We start from the raw sequence: 26,131 nt of genomic DNA, 5'->3' as shown, positions 1-26,131 counted from the left end.
GGGCTCAACACAGACCGGATGGCCACATGCACAAGCTAAGCTTGGCTCTCACCACCGGGCCTGCCATGCTAAGAGGGATCCGGACAGCCATGCCCGAGTTTGCCAGAGGCCTTGTTTGCAGATTGTCATCCGTTCACAAAAGGCAAGGAAGCGGAAATACGACCCTGCTGCGTTTTGCTTGCTCTGTTAGCATACTTTTTCTGACAGTAGGAATTGCTGTGTGTAAAACGGGGCAAGAAGATATTTTTGAGACTAAGTCCTTGGGGCGCTCTTGAGTCAGTAGTGAGCTGCTCGCTATTTGGTTCTGAGGCCTGGCCTGCGGGAGTCAGCACGATGCCCTCCCCTGTCCCCCACTGCCCTTCAGTGCCTCCCACTGCCCCCCATGGCCTCCTACTGCCCCAGGCCACAGCACACTGCCCCCCATTGTCCCCCATGGCCCCCTACTGCCCAGGGACACAGCATGCTGCCCCCCGCTGCCCCCCCATGGTCCTCCCACTGCCTTAGGCCACACTGTGTGAGGACAACAGGTGCCCAGGACTTTATGTGAGAGCTGCCAGGAGGCCCAGGCGGCAGGGAGGACAGCTGTGTCCACTTAAATGCCAGGTGAAACGTGCAAAGAGAAATACATCTGCAGGCCACAGGACACCTGGCTTCTATTGTACAACTAGTCAGTGTGTGTATGTTGGTGTGTGCACGTGGGATTTCCCATAAGTTTTGCTTCACTGTCTGGATCGCATACATCCTTCTGCTTTTTCCTGTTCCTCTTCTAATTTCTTGCTCTCCTCCCCCTTCTCCTCAATCTCTGGCTCTCCCATCCCTCTGCCCTGCCTTTGCCATTTCTTCCCTTTCTCCTCAGTACGCAACAGAAAGAGAACAGAATTTAGTTTAAAAAAAAAAAAAAACGATAAGTAATAAAAACCCGTTGGCTAAACGGATTAATCAGTAAAAATAAATATCTTCGGGCATTCATTTTTTTTATTCCTTGCTAACTTTGATGCAGTTTTCCTCAAGTAACTTATGCTTTTGTAGCTTTTGTCCAAATTCTGGAATTTTCTAAGGGATGTTGCTAATTTGGGGAAGATTCACCACAGAGTGGCTTTCTTCACTTTGGCATTGTTTTGCTTTCAGATGTTCCTCGATGTGCCTCTGGCAAAATCTTCATGAATTTTTATCTTTGGAACAAAAATAAATTGGTTGAAAAATGCATGTTTCCAACCACTAGTTCCAGCACTGATAACTCATGTGGGCCCTTGGCAATTCTGTGACAACTCAGTGAATTTGTCTCTTTTCAAATTAATTTTGCTTTTCAAAAATTCATTTCAGCCCTCAACTTTATCTTTTTTTTTTTTTTTTAAGTAGGCTTCATGCTCAGCACAGAGCCCAATGCAGGGCTTGAACTCATGACTCTGAGATCAAGAGTCAGGCGCTCAACCAACTAAGTCACCCAAGCACCCCTCAACTTTATTATCTTTTAAGCAATGATGTATCAACCTAAGGGAAGGAAATTTATAAAGTAGTTATTGCCCTTGTCCTCTGGTTGAAAGCTGTACGCATCCTCTATAGAAGCTTTCCTGACACTCTTGAGGTCCCGTGGGCTCTCCACGGCCATCGCCACTCTGGCATGGACACCCAGGACACTTTATTGTATTTGCTTGTTTCAATGTCAGTCTCCATCTACTAGATGGTCTGTCTTTAACCTTTCTCTGTTCCTCACATATAGTTGGAGTTCAATAAATATCTGTTGAAGACTGAAATGAACATCTGTGAAATTATACCCTCTCTGTGTATAATAATAATAATATTCCTTGATAGCCTCACCACACGTTCATTTTGTACCAGACATCTTTGTAGGCGCATTACTTTCAAAGCAATGCTACTAGATAATACGACATCAGCATCTCCATTTTATAGATGAAGAAACTGAGGCTCAGAACAAGCAACTCAGTCAAAGTCACCCATTTAGCAAGTGGTGGGGTTGGGACTGGAACCCTTGTCTCTCTGGATTCAAAACCCTTTTTCCAATTCTTATGCTCTTTTCTCCTTAGAGATACACAAGAGTCAATCAGAAATATTCTCCAAAACAACTGTTTTTGCCCTCTTTGCAAAAGAAGGCTGGATTTCATGAACACTTGGGTTTGTGCCCATATCGTGATATTGACCAGCTAAGGAGGGTGATCTTAGGCAAGTCGCTTTACCTCTTAAAGGGCGGTTTCCTTTTCTGTAAAGCTTAGATAACGAAACTGTTTATTTCACCAAGTTTTGTGAGGATAGATAAAATTAGACAATGTGTACAATGATGCTTTTTAAAGTGTAAGGAAGATTAAGCTGTGTCTAAATATTTTCCCTCCGTATTTAGCAGAGTTTCTTTTAAGTGTTTGCCTGGCTTAGCTGCACAAAAGGAACAAAAGAGTTCAGATCTGTATCTGGTCCAGTATTATAAAGAGAAACAAATATCCTGGGGCAGAGCTTGGTAGGTGCTCAAAACAAAACAAAACAAAACAAAACAGTAGCTCAAAGAATTAAATCTTTTCTTGATTTGGACGATAGTAAAGGTATATCCAGGAATTTTATTTCTTGAGCGTATTAGCAAAAGTTAGCTATGGGGCACTTGGGTGGCTCAGTTGGTTGAGGGTCCAACTTTCGCTCAAGTCATGAACTCATGGTTCATGAGTTCGAGCCCCATGTCAGACTCTGTGCTGACAGCTCAGAGCCTGGAGCCTGCTTCGGATTCTGTGTCCCCCTTTCTCTCTCTGTTCCTCCTCTGCCTGCACTTTGTCTCCCTCTCTCTCTCAAAAAAAAAAAAAAAAGATTAAAAAAAAAAGCTAGCTCACCCTTTGGTATGAGAGCTGGTCCTTTAAGAAATTAAGGAATCTGGGGCCTTTGTGAGTGGGGATGAGCTCAAGCTCATTTTTGAGTTTCAGAGTCGGGGACAGTGTACAGAAAAGTCCTGAACTATGTCCAGTGACAGGGAAATAAAATAAGGTGCTGGATGTAAAACCATCCTGAGGAAAGAGATGTATATTAACCATGTCTTTAATTTTCTGTTTTCTGATGCTTTGGCATCTGGGGACTTGCCGATGCTGGAAAGACCATCCCTCCCAGCATTAGCCAGTTCCCAAAGATAGTAAATAAATCACGGGAGAATGTGTCTTTCAAATACAAAGTAACCAATCTGGACCCCACGCCACCAACTACCTCCCTTTTGGGCTTTCACACTACAGGTGGGATCGCTATCCCCCTGCCCCCATCACCCAGGACCAGGTACCAGACACGTGGGGACACCCCCTGTGCCCCAGAGCCCTGAAAGTACACAAACCGGCCGGTCCTAAACCCACCCCCTGCTGCACCTGTTCCTTCCCATGGGAACCAGAGTAAAGACTCTTGCCCACAGGCCTCCCTTGCCTTCTGCCTCCTGAGGGATTCTGGTGCTTCCCTGTGTGACTCCTCCCCCCACGGCATGGCCTGCCCCCCCTCTTGGGAACTGTAACCATCTTTTCCTTTTTTTAATGTTTATTCATTTTTTGAGAAAGAAAGAGAGAGAGAGACAGAACGTGAGTGGGGAGCAGAGAAACACAGAATCTGAAGCAGGCTCCAGGCTCTGAGCTGTCAGCACAAAGCCCAACACGGGGCTTGAACCCACAAACTGCGAGATCATGACCTAAGCCGCTGTCGGAACCTTAACCGACTGAGCCACCCAGGCAATCGACTACTAAAGAAGAGGCACTGTGACCATGGTATTAACGGTCACACAGGTCATTGTGTGGTTCTCTGTCATTGCAGGCTGAGCATCACAGTGGTAATTAGAAGCAGGAGGGCCCCCAGGGAAAGTGCAGGGGTGCACGGGGCATGCAGGGTGAAAGGCGGGGGCCATCTACCTTCTGTACCTCTGTCTGCCCAGATTTTATAAACATGCAATTTCTCTCTCTAAATAATTGCAGTCTCCCTGCTATAAATCTCAGCAGCGGGCCCTCCAGATCATTCATCTTGCTCACAGCATTCTTCCAATTATGGGAGAAACCTGTTCCCTGTTTCCTTTTTGATTATTGTACTTATTTGTCTGTTGACCAGGGGTGGATAATGGACAATGCTTTAAGAGGAATGATGAATTCACAGAGAACCTGAACACCAAAGACCTGGTACAGATCTTTTGGCTTAGCATGGATGTGTTTAAACCCACTGTAAAGGAACAGAGTCATCTTGTTAAAAACCAGGCGACATAAATGGAGTGGGAACCATAACCCATACGTCTGTGGTTCAATCCAGCAATCAAGAGAGTGATGAGTTAGATTTTGAGATGAAGGACCAGACAAGAGAAAATGCTTATTAACCCCTTAATTTTATGTTTTCATAGTTGTTTCATTTCTGGAAATAGCTCTAGGGGAGTCCCTCAAAACCATGGACTCTCTTCCCTCCCCTAGCTGGGAGGCATAGAAAGTGATGGTGGCTCGGGCTGGGATACTGAAGTGGTCTGTTAGAAGGAACATCAGCTTGATCGGCATTGTTTAACATGTATGTTTATAAGCCTGTATTAGTGGTATAATTTAAATGTAGTTGGTAATGTAACATGTGGGTAGACAAAAGGCAGCTTGTGAAGGAGACTGAGAGGGATGAGACCAGAGATAGCTGAAGAGCAGACAATGCTGACAGAGAACTTGAAGAACATCCCAGCAGGGGCTAAGAGCAAGACAGGAGAAGATATGTGGTTCTCCCCATAGTTCTCAGTTTGGGCAGCCATGGGCTCACTGGTGACTTTTTCAAGAATTGTTTCCATGGAAAGTTGGAGCATAAGTCACATGGCAGCGAGTCAAGGAGCGAAAAGTGAGGTGAGCAAGTAGAGACACCAAATACAGACTATGCTTCCTTTCTGAACGTTTCCCCCTAGTGGGAAGGAGTAATGTGAGGGAGTGACTGGGAAGAGGTACCATTTTGCAAAGGTGCTAGAAGTTGGATATTCTGAGGAGGAGATGGTGGAGAAGTCGGTGCAGGAAAGAGGGGGTCACCTGATAGAATAACATCCCAGATGAATCCAGCTGGCTGCAGGCTGGCGATAGAGGGGCAAGAAGGAGGGATGGTCAATAGAGAGAAATTTTTTCTAGGGGTACAGAGTAGAAAGTTGATAGGAACCATTTTTTCAGATGTAAATCAAGGCAAGATTTTCCACCAAAAGACTCTATAAAGATGGGGAGAGTATTTGAATATTTACATAGAGACTCACTATTAAGACACTACCAGTATCTACGAGAGTTTGGTGAGCTCGAGCCTTCTCACTCATGAATTAAGGGTGATTCAAGTGCATCAGCTAATTATCGAATGCTCACTTTGTTTTAGGTAGTATGCTGAGTACCAAGAACACAGAAATGTGTAAGAAGCTGCTGAAATACTTTCCGATTATAAAATGAATGGGTGATCGTTAGCGAGCACATTAAAAAATAGAAAGCTACAGAAGGAAAAATACTCTGATATTTTTCTTCCAATATTTTTTATGCAAACACATTTTTCTCTTGGTAGGATGACATTATACTTAGAAATTTCTTTTTTTAATTTAATCTCTATACCTAACATGGGGCTCTTACAACCCTGAGATCAAGAGTCACATGCTCTTCTGACTGAGCAAGCCAGTTGCCCCCATTATATTTAGAAATTTCCATCCTAATTTGCCCTCCATGTCATTACCTATTTTTGGAAATGTCAGTTTAATTTCTAGATAATTATGCATCATATAGATGCACTGTAATTTATTTAGTAAGCATGAGCTTAATAAAAGAAATAAAACCTACTTAAATTCGAATTTAGGGATTTGTGTTCTAATACTCCGTGGAAAGTAGGAGTTAGAAAACTGAGGTAAAAATGGGGCGCCTGGGTGGCTCAGTTGGTTAAGCATTCAGTTCTTGATTTCAGCTCAGGTCATGACCTCATGCTTCATGTGTCAAGCCCCACGTCAGGTTCTGTGCTGACAGCATGGAGCCTCCTTGGGGTTCTCTCCCTCCTTCTCTGCCCCTCTCCTGCTTGCTCTCTCTCTCCCTCTCTCAAAATCAATAAATAAACTCTTTAAAAAAAATTAGAAAATTGAGGTAGAAATAAACCAGCTTGTCAGTCAATAAATATTAGCCCTACATTACATGCAAACATGTCTTCATATTTTTCTTACTATCTTTGATCTAAAAGTAAAAGGCAATTTCTTCCAGTTCATTGCAAATTGCAATCTTTCTGCTGTCCTATTGACTGCTATAGACAAAGCATTTGAAAAGGAAAAATGCAGAATCTTACTCACAAGTCTTTGTATGAACAGTACCCATCCACTTGAAACAGGCTGGCTATAAATTTTATAAGGTCTAGGGCAAAATAAAAATGTGGGATCCTGTGTTCAAAAACCAAAGGGAAAAAGTGCCACTAGAGGTAGTAAGATTATAAAGCTTTTTCCTTCCTCCTCTAGTCTTTCTCAAAGTATTTTTTTATTTGCTATTTAATGGTATTCTAGGTAATAAAAATTCAGTTTGAGTTATTAGCATGAATTTTACCCTTCATCTGTCCATTGTGCAATGCCAACTTTAAACGCAGATCACAAAAATCACAGTTTATATTTTGTAGCTCACATATACATATGTATTTTTTTCTTACCAGAACAGTGGAAACAATGCAGAAAATTCACCCAACTCTTTCTCTTTCACTTCTTGGTAAGCATACTTTCTACCAACACTTGCTACATTGCTTATGGATGAGTAAGTTAAGACAGAAAGGAAAAGGGACTGTATCTACCCCATCTCTCCCTTTCCTTCTTTGTCATTTTTTGGCATGAGTGGTTGGCTAATACAGGGGAGCTATGACACCATTAAGAAGGATTATGTTTCTTGATCACTTGTGTTTCTTAGAATGCCATTGCATTTTCTCCATGTTCAAAGGAGGTTCTGATTTGAACAGAAAACATGGCCTTCTGTGGCTGGCAGAGTCCTTATTTGCTCTATTGGGTATAAACATAACATCCTTCCCTTGTACTCATTTTGGGACTCATTAAACCCCCAAGGAGCACAGGTCCACTGGAATTATGTGCTCATGGGGCATCATGAGGCAGGTGGACACATCTATCTCCTGCTTACATGCAGGCTCCATTGTCCCATCGACTTCTCCTACAAATACTTATGGAAAGAAAAAAATTAAGAGTTTCTAGATGGTAACGGACAGCAGAGCATTAAACCAAAGCATGGATCCTTCTGAACACCAGCCCTGGGTTGCTGTGCAGGTTGTACACTCATAAAGCCAGCCCTGATGTTAAGGCATGGACCCCGGTGGGTGTATCTTGATTATGTTTGTGCTCTGGATGAAAAGCAGATTTACTGTGAAATTTACGAATCTTAAGCTTCAGAGATTGTCCTTGCCCAGGCTGATGACTCATGGGAGCTGATGGGAGCCCCAGAATGTTCTAGGTGGGAAGGAAAAGCCAGGTTGCAATGAGAAAGCATTTCTCTATAAAAGTTTCTCATAAAGAGAGCTCAGAAGAAAAAGGCCTGAATTTTCTAGGCTCGGTAATTTGTTACAAATTTTGTGCATTTTTAAAAAATTCACTTTTGTACTTAATTTTGTAATTGTTTTCTTAACAAGATGGCCCAAATGGCATTAGCTTCTGGTTCCACGATACCTAAGTCAATTGCTATGCTGAACTCAATGGGGAAAATAGAATGGGCTGATGCGTTGATTCTCATCCTACTAATCAGGAAAGCCCAGAGCTTAATTAACCTGACACCAGCTACGCTTGCCTTCTGGACACAAAACAATATTTGAATACCATCCAAGCAATATCTATTCTTCTCCACTCAGGTCACCGTTCCATTCCCACTGGGGATGTACAGATGGCTGCCTGTCTTCATTCCTGTAACGATCTTATCACTGTTTGCCTCAATCCACACACTGTGTTTATAAGCTTGTTCTTGAATGCTCTAGGGCCATAATTAGCTAGTTTCCAGGAAAAGGGGGTCTTCAAACTCCTTCTCTTTAGAAAATCCAAAATCCTTAGCTAGAACAACTGAAGAAATTCAATAAATTTCTGAAAGCTGACATGAAGTGTTGAAAGCAAACTATGACCTTCACTAGGTAAATAGTGACTTTCCTTAAGCAGTGAGTCAACAACTGTGGACCTATTGGACTTGAAAAATGAGATCTAGGTGTGGCTTATTGGGAAACTGACAGGGATGGAAGGTGGGCCACCAGAGGGCAGGGGTAAAGTGGGTGTGGTGAATTTCAGGAACAGTTGCGAAATATGTTGTGTCAAATATTAGAGGTACAGATAGCCATTTTGATTTTTTAAGATCTGTCTGCGTACAGTAAAATTCCAGGCAGCTGGCCTGGGATCCAGAGACAACATCAAGGCTCCACTAAAGGTAGTGGTGGGAGACGGGCCTAGCCATCAGGCGTCCAGCAGAACAATTGTCTATCAAAGGCGAGGCACAAAAACAACCAAAGAAGAGCAGCCGGCCTCGAGGGGCACCTGCACGGAACTGAGTAGAATGTGATAGGTAAGCACTCTTCTATCCAGCCTGGGTTGTTTTGTGGAGAGACAGAAGCAGAGGCAGATAGCTGTGACTTGGGGCAACATGACTGTCCAGCATCAATTCCTGTGGACACAAGATTCCTGGTTTTCAGGAACCTAGCAGATGGATTGGAACCACAGTGTTCCCAGTCTGAGAGAATGCCAAACTCGCACATCCCACGGGATGGGACACAGATGACTCAGAAGCTGGGATGGCCCGAGGCTCTAGGAGGGACACTTGTGGGTCCATCAGAGAAGCCTGTGGAACGCAATGGAATGAACATGAATGAGGGCAGAACCACCTGGAAACAATCAATAGGGTTAAAAATGTGACTTATAAGTAGTTATTTAGAATCTTGGCTGATGTAAGAAAAGTAGGGGCTTACCAGGTGGATGTCATCAATTAGAAAAGTTATTTTTTAATATTATAGAATTAAACTCCTTGGTTTTTTGTTCACATGCCCTGAAGGTCCATTCGTGGTGGAAGAGAAGCCGTGGTGATAGGGGGAGGAAACTTCAGTTGGTGTGGCATAATCACACTTCAAACAAAACAAAACAGCAAGGTTGTCTCAGGAACCCCGGGGACTGAAATTCAGTTGTCCGGGATCTCCTAAGTTCACAATCTTACCAAAGAGAAAGAGTCAGAGAGAGACACACAGACAGAGACAGAGAGAGGAAATCTCTCCAGCACTGAGGTAGATTATTAGCCCCACCTTTCCAGGCACCCGTGTTAATATTATTCAGGCACATCCACCCGGGTTTCAAGGTTGGCAGAGTATACTTCCCTGCCCCTAACTCTGAATTTTGCCACATGACTTGCTTTGGCCAAGGAGATGCTAGTGAACGTGGCTCAAACAGGCATAAACTATGCTTGTGTCTTTGGACTTCCATTCATGCACTTGGGTGGCCCGCCATGGGCAGACTGCACCTCAAGTACCCACCTGCCCTCAGCCTGCATCTGAGAATGTGACACAGGAAGCGGACCACACGCCTGGTGGCTGCAAGTCACTGCAAGACACGTGTGGCGTGGACTTGAACGCCTCAGGGCCCGGGGTCCAGCCAATCCACAGAGCTGACACCAGGAAAGCAAATTACTGCTTTTGCAGTGACTTTTGAGATCTTTTCACGTTTTGCTATTGCAGTAATTGCTGACCAATACCAAAAAGGGGGCGTTGCCCTGACAAGAACCTAAAATTTGTGGAATTAAAATGGTAATGAATGGTAAAAACCAAGGCAACTAGATAGGAGGCTGACCAAATAGTAACTCACATTATGTAGTGGGAAAGCATTCGATAAAACTACTTTGTGGTTAATTTGGAAAGTAGAAAATGTCCCTACAGAACTTTTAGTCTTGGGTGAGAAAGTCTGCAGGAAGTAAAATTGGAAGCAGGAATTGGTTGCTATTGGACACACATGGGAAGGTGCTACAGGAAAGAGAAGACGTGTTTGGAAAATAGCTTCTCAGTTGCAAATAGAAGTGAAAGGCATGTTAGGGAGTCTAGAATCGTGCGGCAGAGTTATGAAATGAAACAATTTCTCACAAAGTCAAGGCTGGGGCCATCATAACAGAGCCTTAAGGCAAAGACCAAATCTAGGGTGCTACTAATGTGACACAGCTTTGGAGTGACTCAAAGTCAGCCTGAGGGACTCTTTGGTAAGACATCTGAGAGGTTTAAAATGGCCACTAGTAGGGGCGTCCGGGTGGCTCAGTCGGTTGAGTGACCAACTTCAGCTCAGGTCATGATCTCATGGTTTGTGAGTTGGAGCCCCGTGTCAGGCTCTGTGCTGACAGCTCAGAGCCTGGAGCCTGCTTCTGATACTGTGTCTCCCTCTCTCTCTCTGCCCCTCCCCCAATCATGCTCTGTCTCCGAAATAAATAAACATTAAAAGAAATAAATAAAAATAAAAATAAAACGGCCACTAGTAGGTCCCTTCAACTGGACAAAAGGAAAGATTAGAAAGAGTGGGAAGATTATAGACAAGGTTCCACAGAAGTCTGATTTCTTGAAAGTACCTGTAATTAAGGCTGGAAAGAGGCATATCTTGAAAAGCATTATGGTTGTGCCTTTTGCCACACGCAGTTGACCGGAATCCCTTTCACAGAAAACCCACATTTTGAAAGAGCCACATTGGCAAAAATCCTGCCAGCCTGGACAAAAAGAGACTGAGGCTGAGAAAGATACAAAAAGACCTCGTGACCCCTAACTTTCTCTAGGCAGTGTGATGATTAAATTTATGCGTCAATTTGACTGGGTCAAGAGGTGTTCACACATTTGGTCAAACACATTATTCTGGGCGTGTCTGTGATCTTTTTCTGGATGAGATCAACATTTGAATGAGTAGACTCGCTAAAGCAGATTGCTCCTCCCACCCCGTACCCCCATGTGGGTGGGCCTCATCCAATCAGTTGAAGGCTTGAATGGACCCAACGACTGATCCTCCATGAATAAAAGGAAACTCCTCCTGCCTCACTGCCTTCAATCTGGGACCTCCAAGACATTGGGGTTTTTTCTGCCTTCAGATTGGAACTGAAACATTGGCTTGTCCTGGGTCTCAAGCCTGCCAACATTTGAAATGGAGCTGCACCATGGACTGTGCTGGGTCTCTGGCTTGCTGACTGCAGATCTTAGGACTTATCAGCCTCCATGATCATGTGAGCCAATCCCTTATACAAAATCTATCTCCATCTATATGTGTATACTTACACACACACATATAGCATATAATATATATAATTTACCATTATGTATACTCTAGTATATATAGATACTCTCTATCTTATGCTACACTATACCACGTGCAGTATAATGTATATGCACCATTGATTCGGCTTCTCAGGAGAGCTTCCACACAGGCAGAAAGTGACTGAGACGGAGAAACAAAGGCAAAGTCTCCAGCTGTCTTTCCAGCGGTCGAAAGTGCTCGGTGGAAACGAATGGAGCCTCAGAGACAGAACCAAGAGCCGTGGGGAGCAGTGGCCCTCAAGGGCCACTCCCGAAGGACAGAAGCTGGTCAAAGGAGGCGCAGTCCCTGCTGCGGACGCTGGCGGTGTCCCCCTAGTCGGATATTTAAATGGCTGCAAGCGGGGCGCCTGGGTGGCGCAGTCGGTTAAGCGTCCGACTTCAGCCAGGTCACGATCTCGCGGTCCGTGAGTTCGAGCCCCGTGTCGGGCTCTGGGCTGATGGCTCAGAGCCTGGAGCCTGTTTCCGATTCTGTGTCTCCCTCTCTCTCTGCCCCTCCCTCTCTCTCTGCCCCTCCCCCGTTCGTGCTCTGTCTCTCTCTGTCCTAAAAATAAATAAATGTTGAAAAAAAAACTTTATAAAAAAAATAAATAAATAAAAATAAATGGCTGCAAGCTGGTTACTGCTCTGCTTTTCCCAGTCCCACCCCACCCTCCCCTGCCTCAGAAGGACGTGTTGACTGCAGGGGTCTTTCTGTCCTATCATGGTTGGTACATGGCATGTGTGAGGGACCCATGTATGTACCTGGACTCCATGATGTGGCATCAGATGCTGAGATTGGAGGAGACGTGTGTGGGTCTCCGTGACGCAGGTGAGGGTGTTTTCCATGTGGGGGGTGTATGTGAATAATTGGGGCCAATAGAGCCAATGGCAGTAAATTAAACCCTTGATCCCAATTCTTTGTAGCAGTAGCGTTGAAATCCACATGTTTGCCATTGCCATGGCCTCTAGGTGAGTGGATTCGCTCTGCGTTTGGATGTTGCCCTGTCACTTGCTTTTCCAGTGAGGCGTTAGTTAGTTGGAAAGATGTGAGCAGACACATGAAATGTGCCTGCTCCATTGGATTTCCACTCTGGCGCTCCAATAAAGAGTGCTCCCAAAGTGGATTCTTCAGCCGTGTCCTCAGCCTGGGGCCAAGAATGCAGGGTGGGGAGCAGATCCTCTGTCCCGGATGTCGGCTGCTCAAAGGAGTTTCAGACGCCAAGGGAACAGACCTGAGCCCAGAAGAGCTTGGAACCGGGAGCCCCGAGCCAGCCCAGCCCGACCACCGCCCGCTGAACACAAGAACGAACGAGGGCTGTTTGAAGCCACTACATTAAAAAAAAAATTTTTTTTTAATGTTTGTTTATTTTTGAGACAGAGAGAGACAGAGCATGAATGGGGGAGGATCAGAGAGAGAGGGAGAAACAGAATCTGAAACAGGCTCCAGGCTCTGAGCAGTCAGCACAGAGCTGACGTGGGGCTTGAACTCACGGACGGTGAGATCATGACCTGAGCCAAAGACTGAGCCACCCAGGTGACCCTGAAGCCACTACATTTTGAGGAATTTGTTAGGCTGCATTATTGTGGCAATAGGTAAATAATACAAGTAAGGGTATGAGATCAAAGCTTTTATTGATTGATTGATTGATTGATTTTTTGACGAGTGGCTTTAATTTCAGCTGGGGTAGCATTATAGAGATCTAACACTTTCAAACAGTGGCCCAGGAGCTTATATAAAGCATCTGGAATGTCTGTGTTTGGGAATTACCAGCAAAAGAAGAGGTACAGCAGTATCAGTCTCCAATCGGAAACCCTAGTGGCCCCAGATTAAGCACCCCCTTCCAAGCTCCCCTGCCCCAGCGTGGGCTCCCCGCCCCCCACCCAGTGGCATGGTGTTTGGTCCAGAGGTCGAACTTGGAACTGAGACAGTAACCAAGAACCAGTTAGTGTGGAGTTGTGGGGCCTGCGGGCTCATGCTGGCAGGACATTTTTGACATTAGAACATTCATTTCTACAGGCTTTTTCCTTCATTGTTCTCTGAATTTTCCTAGCAGACTGTTTTTATCTTCTGGGGTACCACATCTTTTGATGATTTTCTCTGGGTGCTCAGAAGAATTTGTTTCCGTTTTCTTTGTGCCAATCCTGCCTCAGCCTTCTCCGAGTTTCTTTGTTTATGCTGGTGGTTTGGTTTTTGTCCTTTATCTTTGAGGCTTTTTTTTCCCCCAAATGTTCGTGGTCCTTAAGTTTGCACTCCCATTCAAGCGCAAGACCCGAAAAGCTGACTGGGAGCCCCAGATGTTTGGGGGCGCTTCTCGACTGGTGGGCTTCCTAGGGGAGGACAGGTGGTGATCTGGAGCTCACATGGGGGACTGTTAAGTCACAGTGGCTGGAGACTTTCTCCCCACAAGGGGCCGCTCAGCATATTCTGGCCTGCTGCTCATTAGGGAGCAGAGTGAGAGGAAGGCATGAGGTTCTTGCAGGACAGCGAGACTCTTATAGAGTCACATGGAGACTCTCACTGGACCCCTCTGTGTTCTGCCTGTGGCCTCACCTGTATCCCTCTCTGCGTGGCATCAGAGTCCCTGGTGTCTCTAATGCAATTTTCCTAGAAATTCAGCACTCATCCTGTGCAAGGAAGAAAGAGGATTCCTTACAGTGAGGGCCTGGTGAGAGTCAACAGCTCCCTGTAAGTCCAAGCTCCCTGCACGACCCTCCATTTGATGAGCACTGCGGGCGGGGGGGGGGGCTCACCTCCTCTCCCCCAGTGGGCCACCCTCCAAAAGGACTGCCATATAACCTCCTCTACCTCCAGTCATCCGTGCTCCCTCTGGATTCCAAAGCCAAGTTCAAGTCTTTCCTCGGCTTTTGTTACCCCTCCTGTTCTTGGTACTCTTTTGGGATAATAACCCTGGAAAGTTTGGCTCCCTTCATGTTAGCAGGGCTTTGGTAGAAAAAGGAGGTAAACATCTGTGGTCCGTTTGCCATATTGAACCAGAAGTCAATTTTCAACTTTCTACATATTCTCTGAAATTCCTAGTGCAACGATGTACATAAAAATAACCACTCAGAATAAACTTGCCCATGAATGCAGACATGAAAAAAATGAATCTATGCCTACAGGTATGCATGCATTTTTGTGTGTTTAACTGTGAGTGGGCATGTACGTTTGCGTGAAGGTATTGCCTGGTCTCCTAAGATTGCCTGGTCTCCCCGGGCCATGCATATGTATGGGAAAATCACAATGACTGCAAACTTTCTTCTGTTTAGGCAACTCACTCATTTCCCTTCTTTTCTTTAAGGTTTTTAATTTTGTAACAATAATCTCTGCCCCAGCACGGGGCTCGAACTTGCAACCCTGACATCAAGCGTCACGCACTCCACCGACTAAGCCACCCACGTGCCCCTGACGCACTCATTTTTAAAGTGACTCCGAGGGGGAGGAGGAGCCAAGATGGCGGAACAGCATGGAAGTTTCTTGTGTGTCTCGCGTCGGTGAAAGACGGCCAGACCGACGCTAAACCATCCTACACACCTAGAAAACCGATGTGAGGATGAACACAACAATCTGCACAACCTGAACCACAGAACTCAGCAGGTACGCGGCGCGGAGAGGTGAACTGGGGGAGGGAGAGAAGCTGCTGAGGGCAGGGCTTTTGTGGGCGGAGAGAGGACAGAGATGGGGGGGGGGGGAAATAACGGGAAAAGCACCACTCTCCAAAAGCAGCTGGAGAGAAAGTGGAAAAGTGGAAAGAGCCACAGAGACTGAGCTAAAAAGGGAGAAAGGAGAGGGTTTAAATTCCATTAAGACTCTAAAGGGGGGGAGCGCAGAGTCAGAAACTCCGCAGCTCCATACCTGGCGGTGCTCTGGTGGGAAGGGCGAATCCCCAGGAGCCGACTGAAGTCCTGGCGTCTTCGGGCCACACGGGGAGAGGCGGTTCCCCTGCTGGGAGGACACCTGGTTGAGGCTGTGAGGGTCCCCCAAAGGCAAGGCCCCAGTGGACCTGGGAGAACAGGCACATTCGCCGGTGCTGGAACAAGGTCCCTTTTGGGTGAAGCCAGGTGCCAGATGTGTGTTGTGATTTTCCACAGTCCCGGAGGCGCTGCTGCTCCACTATCTCGCGAGCTTTTTCTGGGGCGGGCTGGCACCCGGCCACAGTCTCTGGGTGTCGGCGGCAGCAGGGACCCGCAAACGTTCCTGGGTGTGGCCAGCACCCGGCCATTGCTCGGTGAGACCCTCCCGCAGAGGGGCGGAACGGGTCAAAGCCGCAGTCCCTCAGAGGTAAGAGATCGGGCAAAGGAGCCACATCTGAGATAAAACTCAGGAGGGAGGTGCTGCCTGGGGCTTGGTCACGGACAGCGTAAAGACGGGGAGTGGACGGAAGCACAAGACAAAGGACAGGTGCGCGATTGCTGATCGGGGAGAACAAACTCTGACACTGGACGCTGGGTCCGCGGGTGACGCCATTTTCGGCGCTGGTGCGCATGCGCGCCTACAAGCGCCACAACCACCCACCCCAGCAGGCTAAGCAACGCCATCTAGTGGAGAACAGAGCCCTTACACTGAGCCCCGCCCAACGGGGCCAACCTTGCTCTTCAGGAACACAGATCTCCCCGCCTGCTTAGTTTATGGACAATAAAGCGCTTCATGGTTTGACATCTAGGAGAAAAAAAGAAGTAATTTCAGTCACCTTTCAGTCTGTTCCCTGGTCCATCTATTCAATTTTCTTTTCTCTTTTTCTCTTTTTTGTTTCTTTTCTTTATCTTGAATACAGAAAGAAAAAATTCATCTTTATTTTCAATTTTTCTCAAAAATATTTTTCTTTAATTGTTTTCTACTATATTTTTTTACTTTTGGGTAAATTTTTCCAAATTCTGTTTTACTTCCATCTTTTCATTTTGGTCTACTTCAGTGTATTCATTTTTTCAAATTTTCCAACAATTTCCTTTTTTATCTTTCCCCTTTTTTTGCTAATCTATCAACCCAGACCAAAACACACCTAGGATCTAGCATCATTTATTCGATTTTGTGTGTGTGTGTTGATTTTTAAATTTAAATTTTTATATTTTTAAATTTTAATATTTTTTAATGTTAATTTTTTTCACCTCATTAATTCCTTTTCTCACTTCAAAATGACGAAAGGAAGGAATTCACCCCAAAAGAAAGAGCAGGAAGAAACAATAGCCGGGAATTAACCAACACAGATACAAGCAAGATGTCTGAACCAGAATTTAGAATCATGATAATAAGAATACTAGCTGGAGTCATAAACAGATTAGAATCCCTTTCTGCGGAGATAAAAGAAGTAAAAGCTAGTCAGGATGAAATAAAAATTGCTATAACAGAGTTGCAATCTCAAATGCATTCTGCGGCGGCAAGGATGGATGAGGCAGAACAGAGAATCAGCGATATAGAACACAAACTTATGGAGAATAATGAAGCAGGAAAAAAAAATAGGGAAATTAAGGCAAAAGAGCACAATTTAAGAATTAGAGAAATCAGTGACTCATTAAAAAGGAACAACATCAGAATCATAGGGGTCCCAGAAGAGAAACAGAGAGAAATAGGGGTAGAAGGGTTATGGGAGCAAATCATAGCAGAAAACTTTCCTAGCCTGGGGAAAGACCCAGACATCAAGATCCAGGAAGCACAGGGGACTCCCATTAGATTCAACAAAAACCGACCATCAACAAGGCATATCATAGTCAAATTCACAAAATACTCAGGCAAGGAGAGAATCATGAAAGCACAAGGGAAAACAAAGTCCTTAACCTACAAGGGAAGACAGATCAGGTTTGCAGCAGACCTGTCCACGGAAAGGTGGCAGGCCAGAAAGGAGTGGCAGGATATATTCAGTGTGCTGAATCAGAAAAATATGCAGCCAAGAATTCTTTATCCAGTAAGGCTGTCATTCAAAATAGAAGGAGAGCTAAAAATTTCCCAGACAAACAAAAATTAAAGGAGTTTGTGACCACTAAACCAGCCCTGCAAGAAATTTTAAAGGGGACTCTCTGAGGGGAGAAAAGTTGAAAAAAAAAAAACAAAACTAATAATAAAGACCAAAAGCAACAAAGACTAGAAAGGACCACAGAACACCAACAGAAAGCCCACCTCTACAAACATCATAATGGCAATAAATTCATAGCTTTCAGTACTCACTCTAAACGGCAATGGACTCAATGCTCCAATCAAAAGACACAGGGTAACAGAATGGATAAGAAAACAAGATCCATCTATATGCTGTTTACAAGTCACCCACTTTAGACTTAAAGACACCTTCAGATTGAAACTAAGGGGATGGAGAACCATCGAGCATGCTAATGGTCAACAAAAGAAAGCTGATGTAGCCATTCTTATATCAGACAATCTAGGCTTTAAAACAAACACTGTATCAAGAGATGCAGAAGGGCATTATATCATAATCAAGGGGTCTATAGACCAAGAAGACCTAACAATTGTACACATTTATGTGCCAAATGTGAGAGCACCCAAATATATAAATCAATCACAAACATAAAGAAACTCATCGATAGTAATACCATAATAGTAGGAGACTTCAGCACCCCACTCAGCAATGGACAGATCATCTAATCAAGAAATCAACAAGGAGACAATGGCTTTGAATGACACACTGGACCAGATGGACTTAACAGATATATTCAGAACATTTCATCCTAAAGCAGCAGAATATACATTCTTCTCCAGTGCACATGGAACGTTCTCCAGAATAGACCATACACTGGGACACAAATCAGCCCTCAGCAAGTACAAAAAGATCAAGATCATACCGTGCATATTTTCAGACCACAATGCTATGAACCTCGAAATCAACCACAAGAAAAAATTTGGAAAGGTAACAAATACTTGGAGACTGAAGAACATCCTACCAAGGAATGAATGGGCTAACCAAGAAGTGAAAGAGGAAATTAAAAAGTATATGGAAGTCAATGACAATGATAACACCACAACCCAAAACCTCTGGGACGCAGCAAAGGCGGTCATAAGAGGAAAGTATATAGCAATCCAGGCCTTCCTAAACAAGGAAGAAAGATCTCAGATACACAACCTAACCTTACGCCTTAAGGAGCTGGAAAAAGAACAGCACATAAAACCCCAAACCAGAAGAAGACAGGAAATAATAAAGATGAGAGCAGAAATTAATGCTATCAAAAGTAAAACAAAACAAAACAAAACAAAAAACAAAAAACCACCACCACAACAAAACATAGAACAGATCAATGAAACCAGAAGCTGGTTCTTTGAAAGAATTAACAAAATTGAGAAACCACTAGCCAGTTGGATCAAAACGAAAAAGGAAAGGACCCAAATAAATAAAATCAAGAATGAAGCAGGAGAGATCACAACCAACACAGCAGAAATAAAAACAATAATAAGAGAATATTATGAGCAATTATATGCCAATAAAATGGGCAATTGGGAAGAAGTAGACAAATTCCTAGAAACATATAACTAGTGAAACTGAAACAGGAAGAAATAGAAAATTTGAACAGACCCACAACCAGTAAGGAAATCGAATTAGTAATCAAAAATCTGCCAAAAGCAAGAGTCCAGGGCCAGATGGCTTTCCAGGGGAATTCTACCAAACATTTAACGAAGAGTTAACACCTATTCTCTTGAAACTGTTCCAAAAAGTAGAAATGGAAGGACAACTTCCAAACTCTTTCTATGAAGCCAGCATTACCTTGATTCCAAAACCAGACAGAGACCCCACTAAAAAAGGAGAACTATAGACCAATTTCCCTGATGAACATGGACGCAAAAATCCTCAACAAGATATTAGCCAACCGGATCCAACAATACATTAAACAAATTATTCACCATGACCAAGCGGGATTTATACCTGGGATGCAGGGCTGGTTCAATATCTGCAAAACAATTAAGGTGATTCATCACATCAATAAAAGAAAGGACAAGAACCATATGATCCTCTCAATTGATGCAGAGAAAGCATTTGACAAAATACAGCATCCTTTCTTGATAAAAACCCTCAAGAAGGTAGGGATAGAAGGAGCATACCTCGAGATCATAAAAGCCATATATGAATGACCCAAAACTATAATATCATTCTCAATGGGGAAAAACTGAGAGATTTCCCCCTAAGGTCAGGAACAAGACAGGGATATCCACTCTTGCCACTGTTAGTCAGCATAGTGTTGGAAGTCTTAGCCTCTGTAATCCCACAACACAAAGAAATAAAAGTCATCCAAATCGGCCAGGAGGAGGTCAAACTTTCACTCTTCGCAGATGACATGATACTCTATATGGAAAACCCAAAAGATTCCACCAAAAAACTGCTAGAATTGATTCATGAATTCAGCAAAGTGGCAGGATATAAAATCAACTCATGCACAGTAATCGGTTGCATTCCTATACACCAACAATGACGCGACAGAAAGAGAAATCAAGGAATTGATCCCATTTACAATTGTACCAAAAACCACAAAAAACCTAGGAGTAAATCTAACCAAAGAGGTGAAAAATCTATACGCTGAAAACTATAGAAAGCTTATGAAAGAAATTGAAGACACAAAAAATGGAAAAAGTTTCCATGTTCCCGGATAGGAAGAACAAATATTGTTAAAATGTCGATAGTACCCAAAGAAATCTACATATTCAATGTAATCCCTATCAAAATAACACCAGCATTCTTCACAGAGCTAGAGCAAATAACCCTAAGGTTTGTATGGAACCCGAAAAGACCCTAAATAGACAAGACAATCTTGAAAAAGAAAACCAAGGCAGGAAGCTTCACAATCCCAGACTTCAAGCTATACTACAAAGCTGTAATCATCAAGACAGTATGGTACTGGCATAAGAACAGACACTCAGATTAAAGGAACAAAATAGAGAACCCAGAAATGGACCTACTAATCTTTGACAAAGCAGGAAACAATCTCCGGTGAAATAAAGACACTCTCTTCAACAAATGGTGCTAGGAAAACTGGACAGTGACAAGCAGAAGAATCAACCTGGACCACTTTCTTACACCATACACAAAAATAAACTCAAAATGGATGAAAGACCTAAACGTAAGACAGGAAGCCATCAAAATCCTCGAGGAGAAAGCAGGCAAAAACCTCTTTGATCTTGGCCGCAGCAACTTCTTACTCAACACGTCTCCAGAGGCAAGGGAAACAAAAGAGAAAATGAACTACTGGGACCTCATCAAAATAAAAAGCTTCTGCACAGCAAAGGAAACAATCAACAAAACTAAAAGGCAACCAACAGAATGGGAGAAGATATTTGCAAATGACATAGCAGATAAAGGGTTAGTATCCAAAATCTATGAAGAACTTATCAAACTCAACACCAAAAAACAAATAATCCAGTGAAGAAATGAGCAAAAGACATGAATAGACACTTCTCCAAAGAAGACATCCAGATGGCCAACCAACACATGAAACAACATCACTCATAATCCAGGAAATACAAGTCATAACCACAATGAGTTACCACCTTATACCTGTCAGAATGGCTAACATTAACAACTCAGGCAACAACAGATTTTGATGAGGATGTAGAGAAAGAGGATCTCTTTTGCTTGCTGGTGGGAATGCAAACTGGTGCAGCCACTCTGGAAAACAGTATGGAGTTTCCTCAAAAAATTAAAAGCAGAACTACCCTACAACCCAGCAATTGCATTACTAAGTATCCAAAGGATACAGGTATGCTGTTTCTAGGGGCCCATGCACCCCCATGTTTATAGCAGCACTATCAGCAATAGCCCAAAGTATGGAAAGAGCCCAAATGTCCATTGATGGATGAATAGATAAAGAGAAATGTGGTATATTTATATATACAGTGGAGTACTACTCAGCTATCAAAAAGACTGAAATCTTGCCATTTGCAACTACGTGGATAGAACTATCAGGTATTATGCTAAGCAAAATTAGTCAGAGAAAGACAAATATCATATGACTTCATTCATATGAGGACTTTAAGACACAGAACAGATGAACATAAAGGAAGGGAAGTAAAAATAATACAAAAACAGGGAGGGGGACAAAACATAGAGTCTCTTAAATATGGAGAACAAACAGGTTACTGGAGGCATTGTGGGAGGGGGGTGGGCTAAATGCGTAAGGGGCAGTAAGAAATCTACTCCTGAAATAATTGTTGCACTTTATGCTAACTAATTTGGATATAGATTTTTAAAATAAAATTTAAATAAATAAATAAATAAATAAATAAATAAATAAATAAATAAATAAATAAGACTCCTGGGGCACCTGGGTGGCTGAGACAGTCAGGCTGATCTTGGCTCAGGTCATGATCTCACAGTTCGTGGGACTGAGCCCTGGGTTGGGCTCGGCGCTGACAGTGTGGGGTCTGCTTGGGATCCTCTCTCTCTCTCTGCCCTTCCCTGTGCACACTCTGTCTCTCTCTCAAAATAAATAAATACACATGAAAAATTTTTTACAGTGACTCCTAGTTAACTGTTTCCAGGATTTCAGGGTTACATTTGATATGTTCTGGAAACTAGATGGTCTCCTACAGCCTCTACATAAAGTATGCAAGTTGATTCTCTTCTCTGTCAGTGGCCACAAATGCACTTAACAATTTCTCATCAGGGCTCCTGTGCATGGTGATGTTAAAAAGAAAACAACAGGCCCCAAATGGTGCCAGCAAATCAAGACTTAACACCTAACCTAACCGCAGTTGCAACCCCCCAGGAATGTACCCTTGCCCCAGGCAACATGGAATTTTCTCCATGGTGGATACTAGAAAATTTACTCATAGACTCCTTTTGTTCCCCTTAGGAGAGCAACCTTGCCTAAACAATGCACTCCTCGCTAATAAATTCCTTTCCTCTTTATTTTAACACCCTCTCTTTGCCTTTAAAAACCTGTTCTTTAGTTCATTGGAGCTCTCCCTCTCTACTCGCTGGATGGGATTCATGAGTCATTTCATAAAGCCAAGTAGATCTTCACATTTACTCAGTTTTGTTCTTTCACAGTTCCAATTAAGAAGTACAAGAGAATGATATCACGAGGCTTGCTCACAGCCACCCCTTGGGATGCTGGACCATTTCCGGGTTCGCCCTCTTCCCATCTCCCTGCCATACTTGATGTCCATACTTGATGTCATACAGGCCCCAAACCACCTCTGCTTATGCCTGGTCTTAAATACACTACATGAGAAAGTGGCTCCTTCAGTCTCTGACTTGCCCAGAATTTTTTTTTTAAAGTTTTTAATGCTTATTTATATTTGAGAGAGAGAAAGAGAGTATGAGTGGGGGAAAAGCAGAGAGGGAGACACAGAATCTGAAGTTGGCTCCAGGCTCTGAGCTGTCAGCACAGAGCCTGACACGGGGCTTGAACCCACAAACTATGAGATTGTGACCCATGCCAAAGTTGGATGCTTAACCAGAGCTCCTTAATTGGAGCCACACAGGTGCCCCTAGAATTTCTAAGAATCTCCCATGAAAAGAGCTGGCTCACCATAATGACTCATGCCTTCTTTTTTCCCCTAATGTTTATTTATTTATTTTGAGAGAGAGAGACAGGCAGAGAGAGAGAGAGAGAGAGAGAGAGAGAGACAGAGAGACAGAGAGACAGAGAGCACAAGCAGGGGAGGGGCAGAGAGAGAGGGAGAGAGAAAATCCTAAGCAGGTTCCACGCTGTCTGCCCAGAGACCAATGTGGGGCTCGAACTCATGAACCATGAGATCATGATCTGAGCCAAAATCAAGAGTCAGATGCTTACCCAACTGAGCCACCCAGGTGCCCCAGTGGCTCAAGCCTTCTAATTGTAGTCACTGAAACTAGTCCAAGGGCAGAAGGGAACAGATGCCATGAGTCTTATCTCCTCCATTGTCCCTGTTCCTTGTCCCCAGAGAGTCCCCATCACTAACTCTTCCTTCTTTCCCCTTGCAAACAAAAGTAGATGCCACAGATGTGGTGCTTAGCAGGGTGGGTTGTTTATGCTAGGGGAGTCGATCATGCAACCAGCCAGCCATAATGCCTTGAAACACGCATGCACATGTGCTTGTGCGTGCACGTGTGCAGAAGCACAAATATTTCTTTTCAAATTACTGTATGTTTGGAATTGGGGGGTGGGCAGTTTAAAGAGACAAAGACTTACTTTTCTTATTTTCAAGCAATCCCCTTGAAATGTTGGGCAGTTCGGTAGATATTCTAGATAACTCTTCCACTGCTTAATTAAAACTTTCCCCAAACGGTAAATAAAAAAACCATGATATTATAGCCAAAGCAAGTGCACACTGCATTATCAGGGACTGAAGACCGAGATGTCATTTGGATTGTGCATCTTGTGGTTCTGCTGTGGGCATATGGTCCAACTTCTCTTTAGTGACGACATGGTAGGGTCCAAGTCTTAGTAAAGCCTAGATCCAATTGAAGGAGAAATAAGAAAGCAGAGGGTAAATAGGTATAATTTTCAGGACTGAAAGACTCGAGCAAGCAAATATTGATTTCAGTGCTTGGTACACAAATGAGTGTATTGATCCTGCCCTTCTTGTTCAAAGTGCCCAGTTTCATTTTCTAGTCAATCGCAGACTATAATTCAGGAGGGGGCAGTCTGATTAAGTGAGCCGGTGCAAGCCTAGTGACTTACTTTTAAGATCCCACAGTGTGCTCTGACTTTTGAAAAATCTCCATATTCCTAAGGCTCCAGAAGGAAAAGGAAACTTCATTGATTCTTTCAAGGGTGACATATTATAACATTACCAGTGGCTTCATTAGGGGAAAATTGAAATAAAGACATCCCTGGGAGGCATTTTGTATTCAAAACTGCTCGGTTTCTTTCTGCTGCTTCCCAAAGCCAGGATTCTGTTATTCCAGAGAGGGAAATGAGAAAAGATGGTCGACCCGCCTCAGGTTCATGGCATGTTGTGTCAGCTGTGGGGATAAAGTGTCCCTGGAAACAACTATTTAGCAGGAAACTAGTCTATGCTAAGCATTCAATAAACATGATTTCGACATTTCGGGTGAGAAAAGAATATGAAACGAATAAGCCGTCATCTGTGTATCTCTTCACTCCTTTTCGTGGTCACAAAGGCATCACTTACACATCAGTGGCGATGTCGTTTCAGAAATCAGGGGCGTGCATGAACGGTGGCCTCGTTTGACAGTGGGAAGTGCCACTGCAGAGACAGTAAGGGGATCAGGTTCAGATGTCAGTAAAAGAATTTCAGAAGTTCTCCGTTCTAAGGACGACTCCCAAGTAGGCAGTGACCGGGATCCTTCTGTGAACCCTCATGGGGACGGGGCCTTTCCTGCTCATACCAGGTGGCTTTCTCTTGGCCCGTGCAGGATGCCAGAATCCCAGCCCCCAATGGTGGCAGCTCGCTCCCCCTTCCAACGAGCAGATGAGCAGCATATGGCCACGCGCTTCTCAAGGACAGAGCCTGCGGCTTTTCCCAGCTGGTTAGGAAAATGGATTTGGATGAAAAAGAGAAGGCTTTAGAGTAAAACCAAAAAGATTAAGCTCTTATACCCGGGCTACATACCTTTCTGGACAGAGAGGGAAACACTGAACTGAACATTAACCTGACGATTGGCATGGCAGGAAAGTCAAAGCCCCTCTCACAGCGCACGGTAAACCCCAAAGTGCCCAGAGGCAAGGGAACAACAAAAAAAAGAGAGGTCTCTTTTTCAGATATAAAGTTCTCATCCTTCCTGCACACAACAAAAACAATAACTCTTTTAAATAAAGTACCTCTTCAGCCTTTTAAAATATGATTCCCAAAAAGATGCCATAATTGAAGTGTATTGTAAAGAATAAAAATAATGGGCGGGGGAGGAGGGGTCCAGCTCTCGATCTCGGCTTGGGTCATGATCTCCAGGTTCGTGGGTTCTAGCTCAGCATTGGGCTCTGCACAGACAGCATGGAGTCTGCTTGGGATTCTCTCTCTTCCTCTCTGCCCCTCCCCTGCTCATGTCCTCTCTCTCTCTCTCTCTCTCTCTCTCTCTCTCTCTCTCTCTCTCAAAATAAGTAAACATTTTAAAAAACAGAATCAAAATAACAGTAAAGAAGATAAATGGTCTTTGGGAAGAAAAGAACAGGGGAGAAAAGAATGTGTATCCAGAATTTATCATAGCGAAATTTAGATAGCCGCTCTACATAGCACAGGCTGATTACAGAGAACCAAGTCCCTTTGAAAGAGACCTTGCCATTTGTGCCAATATGGATGACTTTAAGAGTTTTATGCTAGGGGAACTAAGTCAGAGAAAGGCAAGTACCGTTTGATCTCACTTATAGATGGAATCTAAAAAAACAAAACAAAAAACAAAAAAAACAAACTAATAGATACGGCGAACAGATGGGTGGCTGGTTGCCAGAGGCTAGGGGTCAGGGGGCAAAATGGGTGAAGGGGGTCAAGCATACAAACTTCTAGTTATAAAATAAATAAGTCCTGGGGATGTAATGGACAGCATTGTGAGTATAGTTTATAATACTGTGTTGTATATCTCAAGGTTGTAAGAGAGTAGATCTTAAAAGTTCTCATAACAGGGGCACCTGGGTGGCTCAGTCGGTCAAGCGTCTGACTTCAGCTCAGGTCATGATCTCATAGTTTGTGGGTTGGAGCTGCACATTGGTGTCTGTGCTGACAGCTCAGAGCCTGGAGCCTGCTTTGGATTCTATGTCTGCCTCTCTCTCTGCCCCTCCCCTGCTCATGCTCTGTCTGTGTGTGTCTCTCTCTCAAAAATAAAGAAACGATACAAAAAAAAAAAGTTCTCATAACAAGATAAAAATTTTGTAACTATGTGTGGTGATGCATGCTAACCAGACTTCTTGTGGTGATCACTTTGCAATATAGGCAAATATTGGATCACTGTGTTGTATGCCTAAAACTAATATGTCATATGTCAATTTTATCTCAATAGAAGAATGCACATGGTCTGTT

The 26,131-nt window shown here is 43.8% G+C and overlaps 1 protein-coding gene and 1 long non-coding RNA gene across 2 annotated transcripts in view; one reads left to right on the top strand and one right to left on the bottom strand.

Annotated features, from left to right (window-relative positions):
• Positions 1–12,697: 12,697 nt before the first annotated feature.
• On the bottom strand, positions 12,698–15,850 carry LOC123380752. Its single transcript, XM_045039933.1, has 2 exons — positions 15,098–15,850; positions 12,698–13,869 (listed from the first exon to the last, which is right to left on the bottom strand). Exons 1-2 carry the CDS (start codon positions 15,726–15,728, stop codon positions 13,865–13,867), a joined length of 636 nt encoding a protein of 211 aa, XP_044895868.1. The 5' UTR covers positions 15,729–15,850; the 3' UTR covers positions 12,698–13,864.
• LOC123380753 overlaps positions 14,680–26,131 on the top strand; it is a 66,007-nt gene continuing 54,555 nt past the window's right edge. The window contains exon 1 of the long non-coding RNA XR_006586899.1: positions 14,680–14,839. This is a non-coding gene — a long non-coding RNA (uncharacterized LOC123380753). The remainder of the gene's footprint in view (positions 14,840–26,131) is intronic.

The sequence above is a fragment of the Felis catus genome, chromosome D2 (genome assembly GCF_018350175.1).
Source record: "Felis catus isolate Fca126 chromosome D2, F.catus_Fca126_mat1.0, whole genome shotgun sequence".
Taxonomy (NCBI): domain Eukaryota; kingdom Metazoa; phylum Chordata; class Mammalia; order Carnivora; family Felidae; genus Felis; species Felis catus.
Note: the sequence above shows the minus strand (reverse complement) of the source record. Positions and strands in the feature narration are given on the sequence as shown.

Coding starts and splice junctions, on each gene's coding strand:
- LOC123380752 (XM_045039933.1), bottom strand. CDS start 15,728: ATGCGCACCAGCGCCGAAAATGGCGTCACCCGCGGACCCAGCGTCCAG.